Genomic DNA, 21,112 nt, shown 5'->3' with positions numbered 1-21,112 from the left:
ATTCCCTTAAACCATAAATAGTTCCCACACATATTTTAAACATAATTGGACTTTTTTAAACTTGTTTACTCTTATGTCATGCAATGAACTGTCAGGCATTTTTTTCCCTCTACTGAGTTACAGACAGTTCACAGTTTAAAAAGATCAATGTGGAGCCAACAGTAAGACTGACATCAATAATAATCTAGGCCATTTTAGAACTACTTTATTATAGAAAACCAAATAAGTGACTTACCACCTTCTAAATTGTATCTGAATAAACCAAGAACCCACTGAGTAAGAATACATGGTGTAAAAAGGTAATGACTGTGATCATCAACTGTGAATTTTGCTCGTACCTAAAAATGGGAGTTAAGGAAACGAAAAAAAAATGGTATTGTAAAATGTGAAGTGCTTTTCTAAGGTACTAGATAGACCTAGTTTTCTAGTTGGTGAACATTTAGATATTCTATGAATGCACTCCTTGTATAAATCTTGTTTTCTGAACATGAATGATTTTTCTCAGAACATTTTTTCTGTATCATTTTTTGATGGAAACAACTGTACGTCTCACCTAGGATTGTTAATGCAGTATGATTAGAAAAAATACATAATTTTTTTAAACAATACCAAATATGAAACACAAAGGCAATACTGAAATGTAATAAAAACCTACCTAAATTATTAACATTTTATCACTAAAACCTACCTAAATTAGTAATACTTTCTCAGTACAAAATACTTCATATTACTCTTCTCACAGAGAGGATATTCGAATTTACAACTACATCTTCAATTCAAGGAATAACTGCTTTCATCAGTTATTTGATTACAGTGAAATGAGACTTCAACTCATGTTTCTTGAAATACATCAATAATGTCATATGAAACTCCTGCTAAGAGGTGCATGCCAGCCAGTGACTAAGCCCACATTGTAGTCAAAAGGATCAAGTCTACATCATGCTTCTGCCTGGATGGGGACATTCATACATTCTACAGCAAGCACCACACAGTACCTTCCCCAGTAAGGCTATGTACTGATTAAGAAAAGCAAGTAATTAAGCATTTTGCTAGACAGAAGTTCTTAAAATTTCAAGTGGGAGGCTAAAATGAACTTGTGTCCAGCTGTAAACACCTGCTTTTAACCGTGCACCATTGGAATAGGTAGTCCTTGATGTTTGTAAAGGATGCCACCCTCATTTCTCCTTCTGTGTTCATAACAGCGTCCATAACAACTAGACACACAATCATCTGTTGACCTATCTCCTCATGCATTAATTAGTAAAACACTACTGTCCACATTTTACAAATCAGAAACTAAAAGTACAGAAGTGTTAAGATGTGAGCCAAAATCCTAAAACAAATCTGTGGGAAAGCAAGAGCACTTACTGCTTACTCTGCTTGCTTCTAATACCTAAGATTTTCTGAAAATAAGAAGTTCCAAAATTGATATCAACTTTATTAAAAAGATTTAAACTTAGATTTTAATACTGATAAACCTTTTTACTTGCTTGTTAATATCAAAAGCTTATTATTTGTAATAAAATATCTGAACTCTCCATCTCCTTGAAGAAAGAAAAAAGGTTTCCATACCTGTTGATAGATCTGAACCATAGATCCTGCCAGCTGATGTATTTTTGGCAAAGAACCCCAAACAGGGTGATTCTTTAGGTTTTTCTGTAGTACAGGTTCCAAGTAGGCACTATAAATAGTTTGCAGTTGTTCTCTTTCTGGATAGCTAAAAAGGGAAAAAAAACCTAGTCGTTATGGACTTTTTCAATTTAACTAAAACTGAGTTAAACTTATATACACAATTACTGAGAAATTTCATTGGATAGCATTTCCAGCCAGCAGCTAAGAAAAATCATAATTTTATTGCATTAGGGCACTCAGAAATTTTCTAAATACATCTGTTGATACGGTCAAACTTAAATAAATAAACTTCAATTTCTCTAACTTTATAACCAAATACCACCTTAACATAAAGCTGCAGAAAGCAGTTTACTGCAAGCAAAATTATCCAACAAGAAACATATTTCAAACACTTCACTACCAACAGGCAACCCATAGATTCCTCTTAGCTGGACTCTGGTGACAAGAGGCACAAAGTAGCACCAAATCTGACAATCAGAAACTGTGAGAAAAGATGAAAGACTGGAACAGTCACATCTTTGCAAAGACTAAATTGACAAGAGGTCCTTATAAAGAGAGGTTGAATCTGAGTTCTGAGAGTTTGACTAATTTACATATACTTACTCAATTGCACAGAGACGAACAATAGAAGTAAATCTGGAGGTAAGTTTATGTCTTCCTAATGTTCCTCCAGCTGACATGGAAGCAACAATTTGGATGTTTTCTAAACCAACCCATTCCAGATTTTCATCATAAAATCCTTGATATGTAAGAACCTTTAACAATTAAATAAATACTTCATTAAAGGAAAGTCAACAAAGCATCATAAAAAATAAAATATAATAAAATAGTGAGAAGTATACCATTATTTCTGTTGTCTTAATTGCCTGAAGTGTCTTAAAACTTACAATTTTGTCATCTGCAGATTTGCAGGACTCCATTGTCCCAAATCATCAATGAAGATGTTAAAACAGATCATGGCTTCCAAATAGGTTCTGTTCCACTGACAATCACCCTCTGGGCCTGGCTCACCTTTCAACCCACCTCACTATCTGCTTATACAGCCTGTATCAGCAGATACAGGCTGTATCTGCTGATACAGGCAGATACAGCCTGTATCTGCTGTACACAGATTTCTTTTAAGCATCTTTTGGGAGACAGCATCAATGGTCTTAGTGAAGTCCAGGTAGACTCTCTTCCCCTCATCAAGCATGACTTGCCCCTGGTGAATTCATGCTGATTGCTCCTGGCAATCTTCTTGTCATTCATATGTCTACTGCACTGTAACTCATTGAGATGAGTGCTGTCTTTATTTGTTTATAAATACCAGACAAATAAAAATGGTATCTTATTTCTGGCTGACACCTACTAGTCTAGGTAGTCTATTAAAGCACAAACAAAGCCAATGCCAATAGAGAATGCAGGATTTTAACACTGAAATTAATCAATGTAGTTATTTACTACATACACTAAATTATATCCAGTATACTTGAGTCTCTTTCTAAATAATAGACATAAGTGTTCACCTGCTGCAGAAAAGCCACGAGAGTGCTTGTTCCCCATTTATCAGGTTTGGGTAGATTGATGTCTTTTAAGTACAAAACAAGCCTTTCACAGTCCTTTGGTCTGTACACTCGTCCAGTGTTTGTGCTGATTACAATGCAAGTTTGACTTAATTTCTGTAGAAGATGTTGAGAAGTAGTCTGTGCACTGCAGTGAACAGTGGCGATCTGAGCAGAGCGGAGCTGAGAAAATGCATAGTGAAGCAGCATCCTAGAAAACCAAACATGTACATACATGTAGGCATAAATATATTACAATGCTGTGTATCCAAAGATATTTTATAGTTTTTGAATTAACATGCATGTACTACATCCTATATTAATGGAATTGGTGGAACATGAAGTTTGCTGAATTCAATATTCTTGCCTTTAAAACTGTAATGTTTTCCATTCACAAAATTCAATGGAAGTGTAGTGTATACAGCTACAAAAACAAACAGCTAATTTAATACCTTGGTTAAGTGACCCAAACCATCCAAATAAGGAATCTAATAAAGGCAACAGGATGTGCTAAATTGAGTTGCCTGCACAAGGCATGCAGAGCCTCTTTAAATTAGACTGGATCTCATGCGCCTCTAAGCTGTTGCTCCATGACAGTTGGTTTTCCAAAGATCCTGTTTCATGTCTAAAAGCTACATTCACATATATTGGATGCACAGTGACAGTCTGAACTGTCCCTGTAGAGCTTCACAATTTACTTACTTGCCACTACATAAGGTTTTTTTAATTAATGACCTAAACCAGTCATATTCTATCAGAAAGTCATATGATAAAAGCATTATAAAAAAAATTACAGATTCTGTCAAACAATTAGAAGTATATTTAGTTAAAGTAAAGACTATTTTTTACCCCTTTCCGCATCCTTCAGGACCCACAAGAAGAAATGGCTGCTTATTATTAATATCTAGCCATGGTCGAAAGTAATCTAAACCTCTCTGCATGTCAGGGGTTTGGATGACAGGAAGGGTTTGGAGATTACTGAAGTCATCAGCTGTTAGATTCTCAGGTTTTTTCAGCTGATACAGCATTAGCTCTCCAGTGTCAGTGTCATAATATGTGTCCAGGGGCTTCCTTGGATCAGGAGGAGACTCTTGTGCCCAACTGAAGATCTTAAAAAAATTAAAATAAAGCTTTGGTTAAATCCATATTCCTAACAACAAGATCTATCATTTCAAGCTAGTCTAAAGATTGTTCAAAGAACACTTACATAAAATCAAACACATAATTCTTTGATTTGATAGCTTGAGGCTGCCTTTGAAAATTAATTCATATCATACATATGCTTTATGATTAAGTCTTTAACTGAACAATAATATATGACTCTTCCTCTTTTCATAATATAAAGAAATTAAAATAAATTGTATTTAGAAAAGCATTAAATTTTTCTTTTATATTAGGCATCCTAACAAAAAGAATACCCAAGAATACCTCCATGATGAAAAGGAGGTAAAGTCCTGTTTCTATTTCAAGTATTCTGAACAGAAAAAAACCCCACAAAAATAAATCTGAATTACATATACAATACATATAGACAAACACAGTCTGCTGCAGTGGGTCCTGGCACTAAGCAGCATGGACAAGGGTATTTCACTGTCTCTTGGTGCAGGACCAAAGGATTGCTATCTGGGATGGATGCACTGTACCATTGACACATAAAACATTCCTTTTTTCTCAGCTACTTCCCTACAGATTACACAAATTAAAATCAAATTAGAGCACAGAGATTACCTCTTTTGCAAATTCTTGTCGTGACTTCATGTTGAGATTGCCACCAAGACCACGTAACAAGTTAATAATAAACTGTCCACGATCAGTACTTCCATGAAGATGAGACAGTCCATTCATCACAGTTCCAACTAAACTTGTTTCCACTACAAAATCATTCTGTAAATTGAAATTTGTAACAGATTTAAATATATTCCTCAATATAAACGTGATGTATTGGTAGCATGCTTCTGTTACTCATTGCTTTTTGACGTTCACACAAATGAGGTAAGATCTCAACACTGCTATTGTTCTAGAAAATTCACTTGACATTAAATTATTTCTAAGCATTGATATGGTGCTTTTGATTCCAGACTATGAGTTAATGTAATTTAGGATAAGCAAACAGAACTTTCCTCACAGGTTTGGAGAATCTATAAGGAATAAACATAACTGTACACTGAAAATCTTCCTTTTGAACAGATTATTTATGGATTTTGCTCTTTGGCACCAAAGGGAAATTGCAGTCTCAGGGAAAAATGCCATGGCTTTTACTTTGTTACTTTAAAAGATTAAAAAATGCCATGCGTAAAAGATTTTGGAGGAAAAATAATTAGAAGAACACAACAGGACCGTGTATGTTCCCCAGGAGGAGAAAATGCATGTCTCTTAAACACTAGCACACAGGCCACAGCACACTGGCCACTTTAGAAAGTCTCCTAAAAAATATTTTCAGCACATAACCTACTTGATCAATGTAAATTCAACTCCTCCAGAAGGGGAGTATGGAGAGCAGCATTAATGTGCTCACAGCACCAAGCCTGCCAGAGTACAAGAAGGGTTTGGACAATGCTTGCAGGTGCATGGTTTGATTCTTGGGGTGATCCTGCGCAGAGCCAGGAATTGGACTTCGGTGATCCCTGCAGGTCTCTTCCAACTCAGGTTATTCTACAATCCTATAATTCTATCAAAAAAATGCTGAGATTTTTTTATATTACAGTTCAAAACTTAATCTGAATGATCCATTCGGTGCTAAACTAGAAAAATGGACCATACTTAACAGAAGCTGAAATTTGATTAAGTATTCATTTACTAACCTTCTTTACAACCCAGTTTAAAGCCTTTTCAAAATAGTCCCCAATCCAATTTTCAAGGTTGTATCTGCATTCTTCTGGCTGACTCCTTACCCAAGACTTTATTAGAGCATTAAGATCTGTATCTTCATCACTAAGTCAAAACAAAACAAGATTCAGATAAATACAATACACCAATGTCTTTAAATAGATTTTTTTAAAGAAACAACAAAATTCCAGAAACAGTCTAGTAAAATACTTTAACAATTTCTAACCAGTATTTAAAGAATATTGGGCTCTCTGGTAGAGAATTCACAGTGTCTGTTAGAAAAAATATGAGATATTTCAGTCAAACTTTATAACAAACACCACAGAAGGGATATGCAACCTAAAGAAACTTCCCCAGTGATTGACTTCCTAAATGTAAGCAACAAATCAGCTGCTCCCTTCATTTGAGAATACCTTTCAAGTAAGTCTATACTTGCTCACTCTAAAAGAATGTAATGCTCTTCTGGCTTACCTCAGAAAGATCATTCCCATTCGAGATATTGTAGCAGGAGAAGCACAGCTAAGGTCGTGAGTTTCAAATATAAAGTTGACATTTGAACCAAACTGAATTCTTTCTCCACTGGGCATAGTCAATAATTTGTTGTCATCCAAAACAGAATTCAAAGATTCAATCCATTCAGGATCAATATCACCATCACAAATTATCCATGAAGTAACATCTATTTCCAGAGAGAAAAATAAAATATCAAACCCAAGAAAAACAGTTCAAAAATATCACCCCTTGCTATCTTAATGTCATTTATTACTCTTTCCTCATTATGACTTACAGTTCTATGAAGACACTCCTCACATGCTTTACCTTCTGCTGCCTATTTTTGCTTTCTTATAACAAAATTGTAAAGAATGTACTGAGGCATTTGGCTACAATTGTCACCAGAAGTTTTTCTTGTCTTATGCTATCCACAAACAAAATCACAATATGAAGAAGTACTTGAAAAGGAACTATTTCAGTAATTTCAGTGTCACACCTGCAAGTCCCTCTCAGCCATACCTCGGGGTTCTCGCACCACTTGCCGAGCACTGTTTGTAAGCACTCCATCAGACCATTCCCTGGTGTCCATGTCAATACGGCCCAGCAGCTGATGCCGAGGCATGGCTTTGGGATTCATTGTGTACTGCTTCACCACTCTGCCAGTTTTACCAAGGGCTGCCTTTAACATCCGCCAGAGCGTTGATTTACCTCCACCACTGGGACCTACGATAACTACTCCCATTCTTTGACGCAGCTGCTCATATAACTCCAAAGCCTTCTTGATCTAGACAGTGAAAGAGATAATGGCTATGTGAAACTGTAAAGCTAAATCAAACATGTTCCTTTACAGTATTTCTGAGATTTACTTTGCACACAGACACTTTCTATAATTTTGGTTTTTTAAATATTAGATAATAGCAGATATATTTAGAATTGTGATACTAAGGTTTATGAAGAAATTTATTTTACATGTTAGAAGCATTTCACTAAATTACTAATAGAAAAGTAATAATTATCTTTGGGCATATTTTTAATGAGAATTTAACAAATCTTCAGTCACAAAACTTCATCCAGTTCTACAATAAATAAAAACAAGACAAAGAACTGCTTGTAAAAATCAAATATTAACATATTTCATTCTTTCACTGTCCAAAATATTCATTGGCATTTGTATCTGGCTGGAATGAAACTGTGTGTCACATGTTCACATCTTAATTTTCCTTGCACTGTTTTTCTTTCAATTACATGACTGATCCACAGTGCTTCTAACACATATCTAATTTTTGTATACAAGTAATTAGAATCTAACAACCAGTTATTCTCACTTTTTTATAAAAGGTTTTTCAAAAGAAAACAGAAATTAGTTAAATGAATGTAATATAAATCAGTTCTAATTCAGAATAATACTGTTTTGTTGCTGTAGTTGATGTTTACCTGTGTGCTTATAATTTCCAAGTTTGCCTCCTCAAAGACTTGTTGTAAAGCTGCAGTTAACTCAGCATATTCCACATCTTTAAAATCAGTGCCAGGAAATACATCTTTAACCAGCTCATCAAAACGAGTGCAGTCTGCAAATGTAAGCTTTGATGTGGTGTTCAGTCGCAAAGCTTGAACCACTATGTGACTTTCATTAACTGGAAAGAAAAACAAAGAAAACAGATCAGTTTAAGCTGCGTCAACACTGCTCATACATTGCAAGTAGAATTGGAGTATAGATTCCAGAATTCCAGTTTATTTACCATTCTACTTGGAAGTTAGGCACAGTCAGGCATACTCCCTGTAAGTACAATATATGCCCAGAAATGCATTCTATACAAATATAAGGTGGTTATGATGCTGGTCATATACAAACCATTTGTTATATCAAAATCTGTAAACTTTCAGATACATGCTGGTTAAGCAAACAGGAACCAGTTGCTGTCTCCTAAAGATCTGAAATGCCCATCCATTTCACACTCCTTAATTTCCTCTCATTTAACATCTAAACAACAATTACTTAAAAAATCTTTTAAAAATGCAGTGACTCTGTCTAGTCCAATATATTTCTATCATTTCTACCTATCCTTATATTTGTCTGTCTACCAATCTGAATCTAGTGCCATGTGACAATTTTGCAAAACTCAGAGTCAAAATGGTCAGATAACTAATGAATACTGAGAGCATCAGAAGATTAACTTTCCTGTCCTAAGCCAAGTGAAAACAAGACTTTGAGAACCATTTAAAATCATTCCCAAATGAAGTCTTGTAATCTGTGTTCCTATCATCATACAAAAACTTAATCTAGATCTCTCACTATGACATCACAAAACTTTTGTGATCTCCTAGTGAAGGTGGGCTTTCATAGATATTTTTCTTCTTTCCTAAACTGCCTACAGATACAAGCCATGACTTTTTAAAACTCCAGTGAACAAGAAAGCTGGAGTGAATTATATTTGTATAAAATCATAAAGAATCAAAAGTTTGCTATGGTCAATCTTACCTTCTTGCTTTGCATTGCTTTTCTTCAGCTGATGAAGAAGAGTGCCACAGCCTCTCAAAACAGTCTTCAGTGCTCGTAAACCCCAATCATAGTGCTGCTGTGGTGTCAGAAGCTCCCTGAATTTAAAAACAACAATATTGCAATAAGCTCTAGGTGACACCATCTGAAATTTTGGGTTGGTGAATGAACACACTTATAATACAGGTTTGATCAAAAAGTGCCATCTGAAATGCATCTCAGAAATACAGCAATGGCACTCTGGAATTTTCAGAGGGGTTATATTCAACACGTTTTTATTACTGACTCTAACAGCATTCACTAGAACTTCTGATCTTTGTACTCTCTAAGGCATATAGTTTTAATCAAACAGGCACTTGCAGTTCAACAGTTTTGAGAGTTCAATACAACACAGTGCTTGTCAGCATTCATATGCTCACATTTATATTTAGTGAGATACTAGGGAAGCAGCAATTTGCTCCCTTGAGATTGTAATTGAATTCAAGATATTTTCACATCTCAACCTCCCAATATATTGCAGTATTTCAACTTTATAAGTTAAAAGGATCTGCACAGAGATTTGCATGGTAAACCACTTAGATTTAAGAGCTACAAGGGAAGAAAGGTTAGAAAGGTAACTTTACTATGGAGAGGAGAGGTGAGGGGGGTGAAAGCTTACCTTGCTAGATTAAAAATAGCCACTAATTTTCTACCCAGTATTTTAGCATCCTTAAAGCCTTCTGAATACAATATAACTTCTGCAATGAGTTCATTGTCTGGATGAGTCATAGCAACTGGCCTGAAAAGTTGCTTGAGGTTATCAGGCAGCTTTTGTCTTCCTCCATAACCTTTTCCGGCAGGATTCAGAGTGATAAAAATTCCAGAATTCGGATCCATTTCAACCTAGCATTACAAGTGCATTGTAATGATATATTGTCAGATGAAACAGTATTGAGAAATGCTGGGTGGACTATGTTTAGTTACAGTAGTCAGTTTTTAAAAGTGGCCAATGTGAATAAGATAATTCAGTTTTGCTGTACCTTTTTGCCAAGCATCTCGCATACAGGACTGTGTTTCTTCAATGCATGTTGAATAGTCTGAACCTGCATGGATACTGCAGACAATACAGCTTCCTCAAGCCTATTGAATTCATCAAAACATCCCCAGGCACCACACTTCACTAAGCCCACAAATATGCGTCCCATTGACTTCACATCAATGCCCTTGAAATTGAAAAGAATGTTGTCAAAATTCAAATAACAAGAAAATGTAAAAGAATGTCTTCCCATCCACTAAAATGCAGGTCCTTGAAAATATCCACAAATTCCTAATGGCAACTGACAAATTATCAGAATAATTTCCATAATAATTTCAATACAACTTCTACTACTACAACTATGACAACTACTATTACTACTACTAATAATAATACAATAACAATAATGATTATTTTTATAATTTTATTATTATTTCTGGAATATAATATTGCTTTATGAAGTATGGGTGTAGATATCCATTTCCTAAATTAAACAAAACCATATTCACCTCATCACAATTAAAGACTAATACTTGTCTTCCAAGAATCCCACCCAAGGCTTTTACTGATTCTGTCTTCCCAGTTCCAGCTGGACCATAGGGATTTCCTCCAAGGCCCATCTTCATGGCCTGAGTAAGAGTGAGGTAACACTTATCTGTCAAAGGTGTATAAACAAGTTTTGGGGAAATCCCCTGCAGAAACAAAACAGATTATATTGATTGGTAGACAGAAAGACAGAGCATACTGGGAATTTAGTTACTTTAATTTTATTCATAAGTAATTGATAATAGAAAGCAATCGCCAAAATTTCTGTCTCATTAAGAATTTGAATTTGTTTACAAAGCTGTCCTGGTTTTATACCAAATGCCAATGCATTGTTCCATTTTTTTTCACAACTACAGATGAAACTGCACTCAGATATATAAAAGCAAGCATATTAAAGAGTATGTCGATGATAATTTGATACAATTTATATTTACCCCATCAGCATTAGGAATGAAAATTATTACCCTATCTTTTAATATTATCTACGAAATAGCAGTTAAGGACATAACAAAGTTTAGAAAAATGACAACAGGAGAAAATCCGCAGCATGTATGAACTGAGGAAGTGTTTGACTCATATGTAAAAGCCACTACGTAAAAATACCACACCTGATATTCATAAGTATATTGGAGTTCAGCATCTACCATCTGAACATAACATTTTTGGTCATTCATATAAAATCTCAGCTGCTTCTTCCAAGCCCAGTCTTCAACACTGTGAACCTCAGCTTGATTCAGCTGTTTCACCACATCAATGTTATGAATGATATCAAGAATCAGAGCTTTAAGCTTGAGCTCAAGGATTCCAGATTCTAAAAATAATCACACCAAAAGAAAAAATCACTCTTGTATAGCAAAGAAGACACGTTACCCATTCACAAGTTCATTGTGCTGCTTCCTATTATCAGCAGATTTTATTTCGATATTGTTTGAATTGTATAAAGTGTTTGTTTTTTTTTTTCTAAAGCAAGCAGCATAAAATAAGATCCTGTCAGACAATTTAAATCATGTAAATTCAGTAATTTTGATGTGTCTTTGTCTGCCTCTTCATGGTGGGGAGGAGGTGGGGTTTGAGACAGAGGAAGAGAGGGAGAGGAAAAAGGAGAGGGAGAGGCTTTTCTGTAAAGCAATTTGTGCCAAGAGTGTTTATAGCCATGCCCACTTCAGCAATCAGTGTGGCTCAACTTGCTGAGTGAACTGTTGAGCACCTGAAAACCATACTATACACACTCTGGAGATTTTACTCAGAATAATTATGGTGATGTGCAGTGAAAGTTCATTTACAGATTGGGTAAATTAAGTATACTCTTAGAGCATATTGTTTCATTTAGTTTCATTGAACGAAATCGATGTTGGTGTGTTTCTATACCATTCCATGATGGGAATTAAATCAAAGTAGGTGAAAATAATCACAACTCACTTCAAAATCCCACCTATTTTCCAAACTAAAACATAAATGCAATGTATTATACAAGAGATGAAATGAACACTCCTCTGTAACTGAGAAAATTTCTCAAACAGCTATAGAAAGAGCACAGAAAGAGAGCTCAGATAAAGTAACACACTTAAATTCTTCTGGAGGTAGGTGATATGAATCCTGATTCTAAATAATGTATCAGATGTTTACAGTTCACAAATTGTAAGCAAGAATTTAATTCAGTAAGCACCTATACAAATGTGGTTTGTATAGGTGCTTACTGCATGAAGATTATCAACTACATATCAAGTCTTTTTATACCTAAGATAAAAGCCATCTCACCTAACCTGCAGTGTAGACTTTTTTATCTGAATTAGTCACTTAAAGCCCCACCTCTTGTCAAAAAAAAGAAAAAAGCACTCAGAGGCATAATTATTCTAACTCATTCAGACTATGCAGGATTTAGAACAATCATGTCTTGAGAATAACTAACTTATTTTGCCTCAAAGGTACTCAAAATTACTAGCTCAGAGGCAGATGTGTATGTCTAATATAGAAAAAGAGAATCACCTACACAGTTGTGCAGAATATACTAGTTTGACACAACATACCTCAACTGTTGTTTACCCACTTCCTGTGAAACAGCAGATACATAAGCTAAAAGATAGAAATTTACTAAAAAAGTTCAAAAAACAGGTCTCCAAATATATAAATTCACCAAGATAGTTTCTAAGATATATATAAAAATCCTTTTGTTTACTTTAAAATATTAATTACTCTTGGCTGTAATAGGTAACTTTATGTAACTCAACTTTGTGAACTCAAAACACATTCATACAATTGCCTGTTTAAATAAACAATGTAAAATACTACACAGCTGCAGTCATAATAAAGAATTATATATTAATTATCATTTTTGTACCTGTACTCCCAGTATCTTCTATGTCACTGCCAATGCTAGTATAATGGTCCAGTTTAGCCGTGAGTTCTAATTCTAATTGTTGCAGATTATGATTTTTGATAGCACTTTCAACATCTTCAGTGAACAGAATTTGTTCTGCCAAGGAAAGAATCTTTGGAAGAGAAAGTTCAAATTATATTTCATAAATACTGAACACATATAAAAATGAACCAGTTTTTCAATTGATTTGCAATTGCTTATTATGTCTGATATTTAAAATAATTTATTGTATAATTTTTAAACAAAGCTCTACATTTGCTATTATCCTAAGAACAAATAAAGCCATCCAAAAACCTGACAAAATTTTGCCTAAACTTGCAATATAATCTAGTACAGCATGTCTTTTTAATTAAGTGGTATGTCAAAATGCCATGCAAAAGACTTGAATATTTCAAATGTTTGCAAAGAAATCTAATATGAGCACATATTTTTAAGAACTTCTCTACATGATCAGTGAGTAAAATGGATTTGATTTGGGTTATTTTCTTCCAAATCTAAAAACAAATAACTTATTTGGTAATTCTAAGACTACACAGTGGCACTGTTGGATCAACTACTACCTGGGAAGGAAAGAGTGATGGATCGATTGAACCTTGCGATTTTTTTCCAGCATCAACACAGTCAATTAACATTTTTTTCAGGGTCTCCTTCATCTCCAAAGCCAAACTGTTTAGCCACACCTGACAAAGAGACAAAAACCCTCGAAATTATTTTAGAAATTAATATCTCAATGATGTTTGAACTAGACTAGGATGTAATTTTTTTTACCTCCACATCATCTGATAGAAGAACTTTATTTCTAAGTGGCACAGTTTCTCCTTCTACAGACTTCATGGCAATTATGTATTTAAATTCTTCATCAAAGCTCACACTATTAATGCCTATTAATCAGAAAACATCAAAAAAGTTATATATTTTCAATGTCAAACATTAATTACTAAGTGTCTTGTCAGGGAAAGAGAGGAACCGCAACATATTACTTGGCTTCAAAGAAGCTTATCTGTAAATAAGTAAATTTCACAAATAAAGATTAATGCATTACCAGCAAAAAGTTTCTTAAGATGAGATTGGATAACCAGAGGATTCGTCGACTGTCCTAAAATTTCTAATAAGTCATCATCTCCAACAAAATAGAATCTTGGAAATGCTGAGCGCTTTTCCTATATAAAAACAGAATAAATCAATTTTGTTGATTGAAACAAAAACCTTACTGACTTTCTTTTTAAAAAAATGCATTAATGTTCACTGTACCTCTAAAAACTCATTCAGAGATTTCTGACACCTCTGAAGCTGGTCAAGTATGGTAGTTAAGGTATTTTTTATTCCTGCCCGGGCATTCAGTGATGTTATCCTATTGTCACTCTTAATATCTGACATAATGGATCTTGACAGAAAAAAAAAATCATTAATTAACTGTAAATTAAATTTAAATATGACATATATAAATTAAGTAAATAAAAATTAACACAAAAACAAGTAACATAAACAGTTGATATATAACTTTTAGGTTTCGATACTAATGATGAAACATTTCAGAATTTACCTCAACATCTCTCCAGTGTAATTTAAGAACAACAGTTTCTTGCTAAAATTTCTCTACCGAGAACCAAGAAAATTAAATTCTTGACTTTTATTTCCATTTAGGCCATTTCAACTCAAGTCAAGACAGATAATGGTACGTATTTTTCCATATTTCTAAAACCTACTCCCTTTTTTATCTTTTTACTTGTTTGGAACAAATAAACCATCTGTTTCCCCCAAAACTGTGTGTACTTTCTTAGTGAACAAAGTGATAGTCTTCAGCATGATTCTTGAAAAAATAATTCCATCCCCTCTACTTCTGCTGCTAAGACTATCCTTGTGTTTTCCTGCCTTACTCACAATCTTTGATGCTTCACATCATTCCTTTCTTCACACGTGCCCCATTAAATGAAAACATTACCATCTTTATTCAGATACATGTTGCCATCACACATATATATCTTCTGAATTCCTGCCACGGACCTTCTTGTCTATACATATGCCAATTGTTCCATATATTTTCACCATGAAGAATGTTCCAGACTACATGTCAAAGATAGTACAAAAGGTAAGCTGCATTCCATAACACTAACCTAAAGCTTTCATCAACTCTGTTAAAACGAGTTTGTTCTTTGGGTAGAGCTCCACGACCAAATATTGGTTCCAAATAGACCCATTTCCTTTGGATTTGGTTTAAATTCTGCAGGTACTCATCCAAGTCAGCTAGCTTTTTTTCCCAGATGGACACTTTATCTTCAAAACCTTTGTAATACGGAGAGTCCTTAAGAGACTGTAGAAGACAGCGATGATCTCCAACTTGATTGACTGTGTCCTTCCAGTCTTTAATAAGCCTGATAGTCTTGCCTTGGCTATCTTCATAATCTGTTAACATGAAGACAGCTCCAACTCCCCAGAGTTCAAGCTCACGTAATGCTTCTCTGATTGTGATTTCACCTTGAGCTCGACAATTCAAATCCTATTTAAAAGCAAGAACAGATCTCATATGAAACTACAGAGCTTGCAATAAACTCTCCATTCAGAAATATAATACAAATTCTACTTCTACAGTATTTAAAATATATGCATATGGAACAACATATACCACATAAAGTATGCCAAAAAAAAAACCTATAGATCCTGTATTTAAAATTATTCATACCTTAAGTTCCATTGCTTTTTCAATAATGGCATCTGTCACTTTTAATAGATCTCCAAATAGCAAACCCTCAAGTGTAGTGCCTCGGGGAAGACCCAGAAGACGAAAGAGATCCAACCAGTGGTCTGGAGAAAGATGCTCTCCTCTTACATATTTTAGGAGTGGAATTATCATCTATAGAAAAAACACACAGGTAAATCCATCTAGTCTCAACGAAAATTGCATCTCTTTGATTATGGAGTGACATGATACTCAAACCAAAAAACACTTTAAATTCTGAAACTGAGGTACATTTTTTCCAGTTCCTGAATTTAAAGTTTGGGAGTATGATTCTGAAGACGACTCACTGTAACTCTGTGCCTATGTAAGCTGTTATGACCATTCTGTTTACTGTAAAGAACTAAAGGTTCCCAAAAGTAAGTGAAATGTTCAAAACACTATCAAAAGACATTTTGTTAAATATTAACATGATTTTAGTGTAAGAAATGAACAATGAGTTATACAATGGGGTACCTTACCCAGTAATACCATAACATTTTTTGTTTCACAGGACTGTTTGAAATTCACAGAATCACAGAATTATTTGGGTTGAAAATGACCTTAGAGATCACCTGGTTTCACCCCCCCGAAACACCTTCCACTAGACCAGGTGGCTCAAAGCACCACCCAACATTTCCAGGGTAATTAACATCTTACTTTATATTTGTCCACTTCTTTTTGCAACTTTACTGTCATTACTGTATGTTCTTCCATCTTCCTCAATCTGTCATGCCAGTTAAACAAAAATTCTTCAAATAGGTATATCTTACTTCTGCATGAAAATCAGACATAAAAAGGTCATAAAAACACAGTACTACAACCACACCTGTATGCCCATTGAAAATAAAGTAACAAAATATTACCTAAAAGTAATCCAGTCTTCTTTGGCTTTTTCCTGAAAACCTTGATAAAACTCTTCATACAGTGCCCAGACATCTGCACAACTCTGAATATCTTGACTTAGAGCTTCTGACAATGATAAGTCAGGCTCTTCCAACTGAAAATGATGGCATTCTTCACTGCATAAAAAGATCATTGCATTATGCATTACGTTATTCCACTGTACTTTTATGGGTTAAGAAATGCTACCACACAGAAATTATCATACTTTTTTAAGAAGAGTCATTGGCTTTCTTGAAGAATATTGCTGCCAACTACATTTTCCTTATAATACCCTTCTTGAATAGAAATAATAAAGAAATATGAGTGACAACTCCTTCACACAATAACCTTCTCCCATATTCTAAATTATTTTCCATAAACTTTCATTTATTTTTTATTTATGAGAAAGCTGAATTAATTTGTGCCCTCAAAATCAAACCTGGAATTAAAATAATTTTGATTTGATCATTTCTTCCTGGCGGTAAAAAGAATATGCTGATTTTATTTGCCATCATTTACATGCCAAGGTAAGTTAAATAGAAAACTTCATCCTCAAGAGGTGCAATAATGAGCACAGACACTTAGTGGAAGAGGTGAGCTCCTGTCCACTTAAGTTACCAGAGGTTCTTTTTGGACCAATATCCCAAACCTTCTCTTAGTGAGAATTTCAAAAGTCAGAATTAAGCCTTTAGTGTACAAACTTCCTTTTGCAAGACCTTAAGAGATTTCTCAATTTATTTATCCAAAAAACATCTAGAAAAATTTACCTTAAGAAATTCATGTTATGTAAAACCAACATAAAGGACCCTGAAAAGCTAATGAAAAACATGTAATACAAATTAAATTACTTACAATATCTGTTGTGATAAAAATTAATGAACATTTTTTGTGATACTATTGCTGTATCAAAGATCAATATATTAATGAATGAGATATACAGGGAAATAAATACACATACATGAGTTTTTCTTTCATGATTTGAAGTTCATCAAATTCTTTTTTTTTTTCTTTTATCATCTGAGCACTTTTCTCGAGTACATCCTGACCACCTGTTTCAATGACATCATCCCTTGGCTTCAGCTGATCCCAGCGAGCTTTAAATTTTTCCAGATCTTGAAGATATATATTGACATGTGAAAGCACATTTCCTTTCATCACTTCCATCTGCAAAGCAATAGGCAAAATTACATTCCCTAATATTTTGTATCCACAACTATGATCGAAATCAAAGCATCAACTTCAAAACTGGATAATGACTACTTGATCAAAAATCAAACTCAAAAAACTTCTTGTATAATACCTGAAGAAACAGTTCAATTTTATTCTCCTCACTCTGTTTTTCTTTTAAAAGGGGCACTACTTTTTTTATTATGCTAGTACTTGAGACCTATTTATTCAGCCTATGCTACCTACTAAGGCTTGCCTCTTATAGCATATAGAAAAAACTCTACATATATGTGGCAAATTGATATCTTCAGTAGAACTTCAAATGAGTTAGGTAGTTTGCCTATGGACTGGAATTACAGGACTGTGCATAGGTTAGCGAAGTTAAGTGAAAAGAAAATAAAAAGCTTCAATACTAAAATCATGATAAAGAAATGAAAATGCAATCTTTAAACTGTTATCCTCTCTTCCTTTGTTACCCATCACATTTATTAAGCCATTTCTGTCACCAAAAAGTTGTTTTGAGACAAAACTACAACAGTATAACATTTATTTTAGCATCAGTTTAACAAAAGTTTGCCCTAGTTACGGCTTCAGAGTTAACAGTTACTGCTTAAGAGTCTAAGTATTCTTCCTTAGACAGCTCTCCCTCAACTAAATAATGCCCTTGTTATTATTGAACTGACAATATTTATGGATTTAATCTAAGAAAAATATATTTTTCCAGACATTCTCAAAATAATTTCAACATTTTCAGGTAAAACTAAGCTTTCATTGCTACCTGTTCGGCAATCATAAGCTGGTGGCTTTCCATCATCAATTCAAATTTATCCCACGTAGCTCTTAGGTTACTGATACTGTCCAAACCTGCACCAGCCACAGTTCGCAGAAGTTTGTTTTTATCTTCAGCCTCTTGAAACAGAAGAAAAATCTAAAATCAGAAAGATCAAAAATAAGTATGCATGTAAAAATTCAGCAAATCCTGTTTATCTAGAGCAAATACATATGAATCACCAATTCTGTATGCACAGATAATAAGCTTATATACAGCTGCTTTTTTAATATTGCTTATAGAATAATATTAAAATATTTGAAAAAAATACTGTCTGAGGTATTTAGAGAAATTCTAAACCTTGATCCTGTCATGACGTATACAGAAGTGAATATTAACTATGAAAGAGGTAAGTGCCACCTTATATATTGCAGAGATCAACTCAATCAAATTGGAGAAGAGCAACAGAGCAATGGAATGTAATAAATCTGTGTGTTTGTTTGCTGGCTTTGGCTTGGATGTAATCAATTTTTTTTTTAGTACCTGTTCTGGACTGCTCAAAGTACTTATAAAAGAATTGGAAAAGGAGACCAGTCTGCGAGATGATAAAGTTTACTGATGATATTATGTTATTTCTGGCATTAAAATACTTCACCTGAGAAGAACTACAGAATGAATGTATAAGGAATAATGACTGATGACACTGGTGACAAGCAAAATTCAAGTAGATAACCATAAAGCGACATAAATGTGAAAAAATAAATTTCACATGTACAAGTTGAGTCCTAAGATAAAAACTGCACTTGACTGCTATCTTAGGGTTATGACAACTAGTTTTACCAAAATGTGAGCTTAATCTAAGGCGTAGGAAGCAAAACAAAAATTATGAGTCACAGAGATCATAAAGATAATAAGACATAATATTATAATTTCATCATGTAAATCCATGCTTTATTCAGATCTTAAAAACTTAGAGAAGTCTGTTGGCCACACAGAAAAATGAAATAGAAATAAAAGACTTATCAAAAGGCAACAAGGATAATCAAAGTTATGAGTGGGCTTATGCATAAGAAAAGATGAGACTAACTAACACTCTTCAATCTACAACAGAGATCACTGATACCAGACATGACAAAGTAGAATACAGTCAAGTGCCTTGAAAAGGAAGACTAGGAACTGTCTGGTCCGTATCTCTTCCAACATAAGACAAAAAAATGGTATGAAGTTAACAGATGCCAGTTGGAAAAAAAATAAAAAGAGGGGTTCTACATGTAATGGGTAATTGATCTAGACTTTAACAGAGTATATTTTGGATGTCAAACACACGTTTGCTCTCAAAAGAAGACAAAGTAAGGCTCTGGAAAAGAAATCTACTGAGTGTTACTATATGATCAGGAACCACATCCAACTCAACAAGGTTCAGGTTGAAGGTTAGAAGTAAGAAGTATCAAAAAAGCTACCCTGATTTTATGTTTTTCCCTAAATAAATCATTCCACTGCTGGATACAAATTACTGTGCTACATGGACTACTGGCCTGACCCTATGTGACCTGAACATGATCTCTATTAGTTACTATTAAATGTAAGTTTCCATACTAGAAAATAATTACAGTTTTATAGTTGTTGCTCTGGATAGAATAAAATAGTATCTTACCCCCTCTTTTCGTTCATGTAGGCTTAAGTATTTTAAATTGTCTTCTGCTATTTCCTCTACAGTCTGGGGCCTAATCACTAGTGTTTCCATGGCATCAGTGAGAAATGTAGAAACATCACAGAGGTGAGCTACACAAACATGGAAAAAAAAGTTACTGTGGAGAGAATATTTCTAGTTTTAACTATCCAAGTCAGACAAATGCATAAGGATACAGCATTAGTCATAAGTATGCAAACTATTTGTTTAAAAATTGCAGACTCCAATCTTGTGTACTACCTGAACAGAAATTGTACATTTGTGCTTACAAGTAGCTTTCCACAGGTAATCCACTGTGTTCAGTGTATGATTTAGACCATAAGTATCAGAGCTCCTTCTGAATATTAAACACAAATACATGAGGCACTTATTTATATACTTTCAAAAGTTTTAAAGGTCTTTTTTTTTTTTTTAGGTAAACAGATATAAATTGCTTTTGGGTTCTTTGGGGGTTTTTTTCTGTTTATTTTGGTTTGGGTCTTTTAAAGAGGCTAACTAACAAAAGCCACCTTGCTTAACATATTGAAAAGGCTGACAAATCAATGCCTGCATAAGCTATAATGTTGTATTTACCTACCAAGGTAAATCTCTTTTGATACTGAGAAAGGAGCTGAACAGCTCCAGGGAATCTTCCAGGAAAGATTCACCTTTCAGGCTATGAAACAATTCACATTCTTGCACAATCCCTGTTATATGTTTCCGGTTACAAGCATTAATTTAAAGCACAAAGCACTGTTATTTCTCACCATCTACACTTTATTCCACTTTGTCCTGCTGTTCATATATAGGTCAACCACCAGAAACAGGGAAATGTTTTGTATTCTTCAACAGAGTTTTAACAGTTTTGACAATCTAAGTGACAAGTAATTCTATGGAGTAAGTCCTGATTATTTCAGACTCTTCATGAAGTATTTCAATTTGTAAAAGAAAAATCTAATAGCATTTCTATTACATTTTATGAC

General features: G+C 34.1%; 1 protein-coding gene across 1 annotated transcript in view; it reads right to left on the bottom strand.

Moving 5' to 3' along the window:
- The window catches only part of DYNC2H1 (dynein cytoplasmic 2 heavy chain 1), a 144,498-nt gene that overhangs the window by 106,995 nt on the left and 16,391 nt on the right, over positions 1-21,112 (bottom strand). The window contains exons 20-46 of the mRNA XM_018908438.3: positions 20,115-20,242; positions 18,470-18,619; positions 17,483-17,688; positions 16,506-16,661; positions 16,300-16,414; positions 15,607-15,777; positions 15,041-15,423; positions 14,178-14,310; positions 13,969-14,086; positions 13,695-13,807; positions 13,487-13,606; positions 12,888-13,038; positions 11,158-11,360; positions 10,513-10,695; positions 10,008-10,190; positions 9,647-9,870; positions 8,971-9,086; positions 7,926-8,125; positions 7,011-7,275; positions 6,471-6,678; positions 5,975-6,104; positions 4,902-5,057; positions 4,023-4,282; positions 3,138-3,384; positions 2,236-2,387; positions 1,573-1,717; positions 236-338 (exon numbers count right to left, since the gene is read on the bottom strand). Coding sequence (XP_018763983.3) covers positions 236-338; positions 1,573-1,717; positions 2,236-2,387; positions 3,138-3,384; positions 4,023-4,282; positions 4,902-5,057; positions 5,975-6,104; positions 6,471-6,678; positions 7,011-7,275; positions 7,926-8,125; positions 8,971-9,086; positions 9,647-9,870; positions 10,008-10,190; positions 10,513-10,695; positions 11,158-11,360; positions 12,888-13,038; positions 13,487-13,606; positions 13,695-13,807; positions 13,969-14,086; positions 14,178-14,310; positions 15,041-15,423; positions 15,607-15,777; positions 16,300-16,414; positions 16,506-16,661; positions 17,483-17,688; positions 18,470-18,619; positions 20,115-20,242 — 4,719 coding nt within the window. The remainder of the gene's footprint in view (positions 1-235; positions 339-1,572; positions 1,718-2,235; positions 2,388-3,137; positions 3,385-4,022; positions 4,283-4,901; positions 5,058-5,974; positions 6,105-6,470; positions 6,679-7,010; positions 7,276-7,925; positions 8,126-8,970; positions 9,087-9,646; positions 9,871-10,007; positions 10,191-10,512; positions 10,696-11,157; positions 11,361-12,887; positions 13,039-13,486; positions 13,607-13,694; positions 13,808-13,968; positions 14,087-14,177; positions 14,311-15,040; positions 15,424-15,606; positions 15,778-16,299; positions 16,415-16,505; positions 16,662-17,482; positions 17,689-18,469; positions 18,620-20,114; positions 20,243-21,112) is intronic.

Source organism: Serinus canaria, chromosome 1 (genome assembly GCF_022539315.1).
Source record: "Serinus canaria isolate serCan28SL12 chromosome 1, serCan2020, whole genome shotgun sequence".
Taxonomy (NCBI): Eukaryota; Metazoa; Chordata; class Aves; order Passeriformes; family Fringillidae; genus Serinus; species Serinus canaria.
This window is presented reverse-complemented; position numbering and strand designations above follow the sequence as displayed.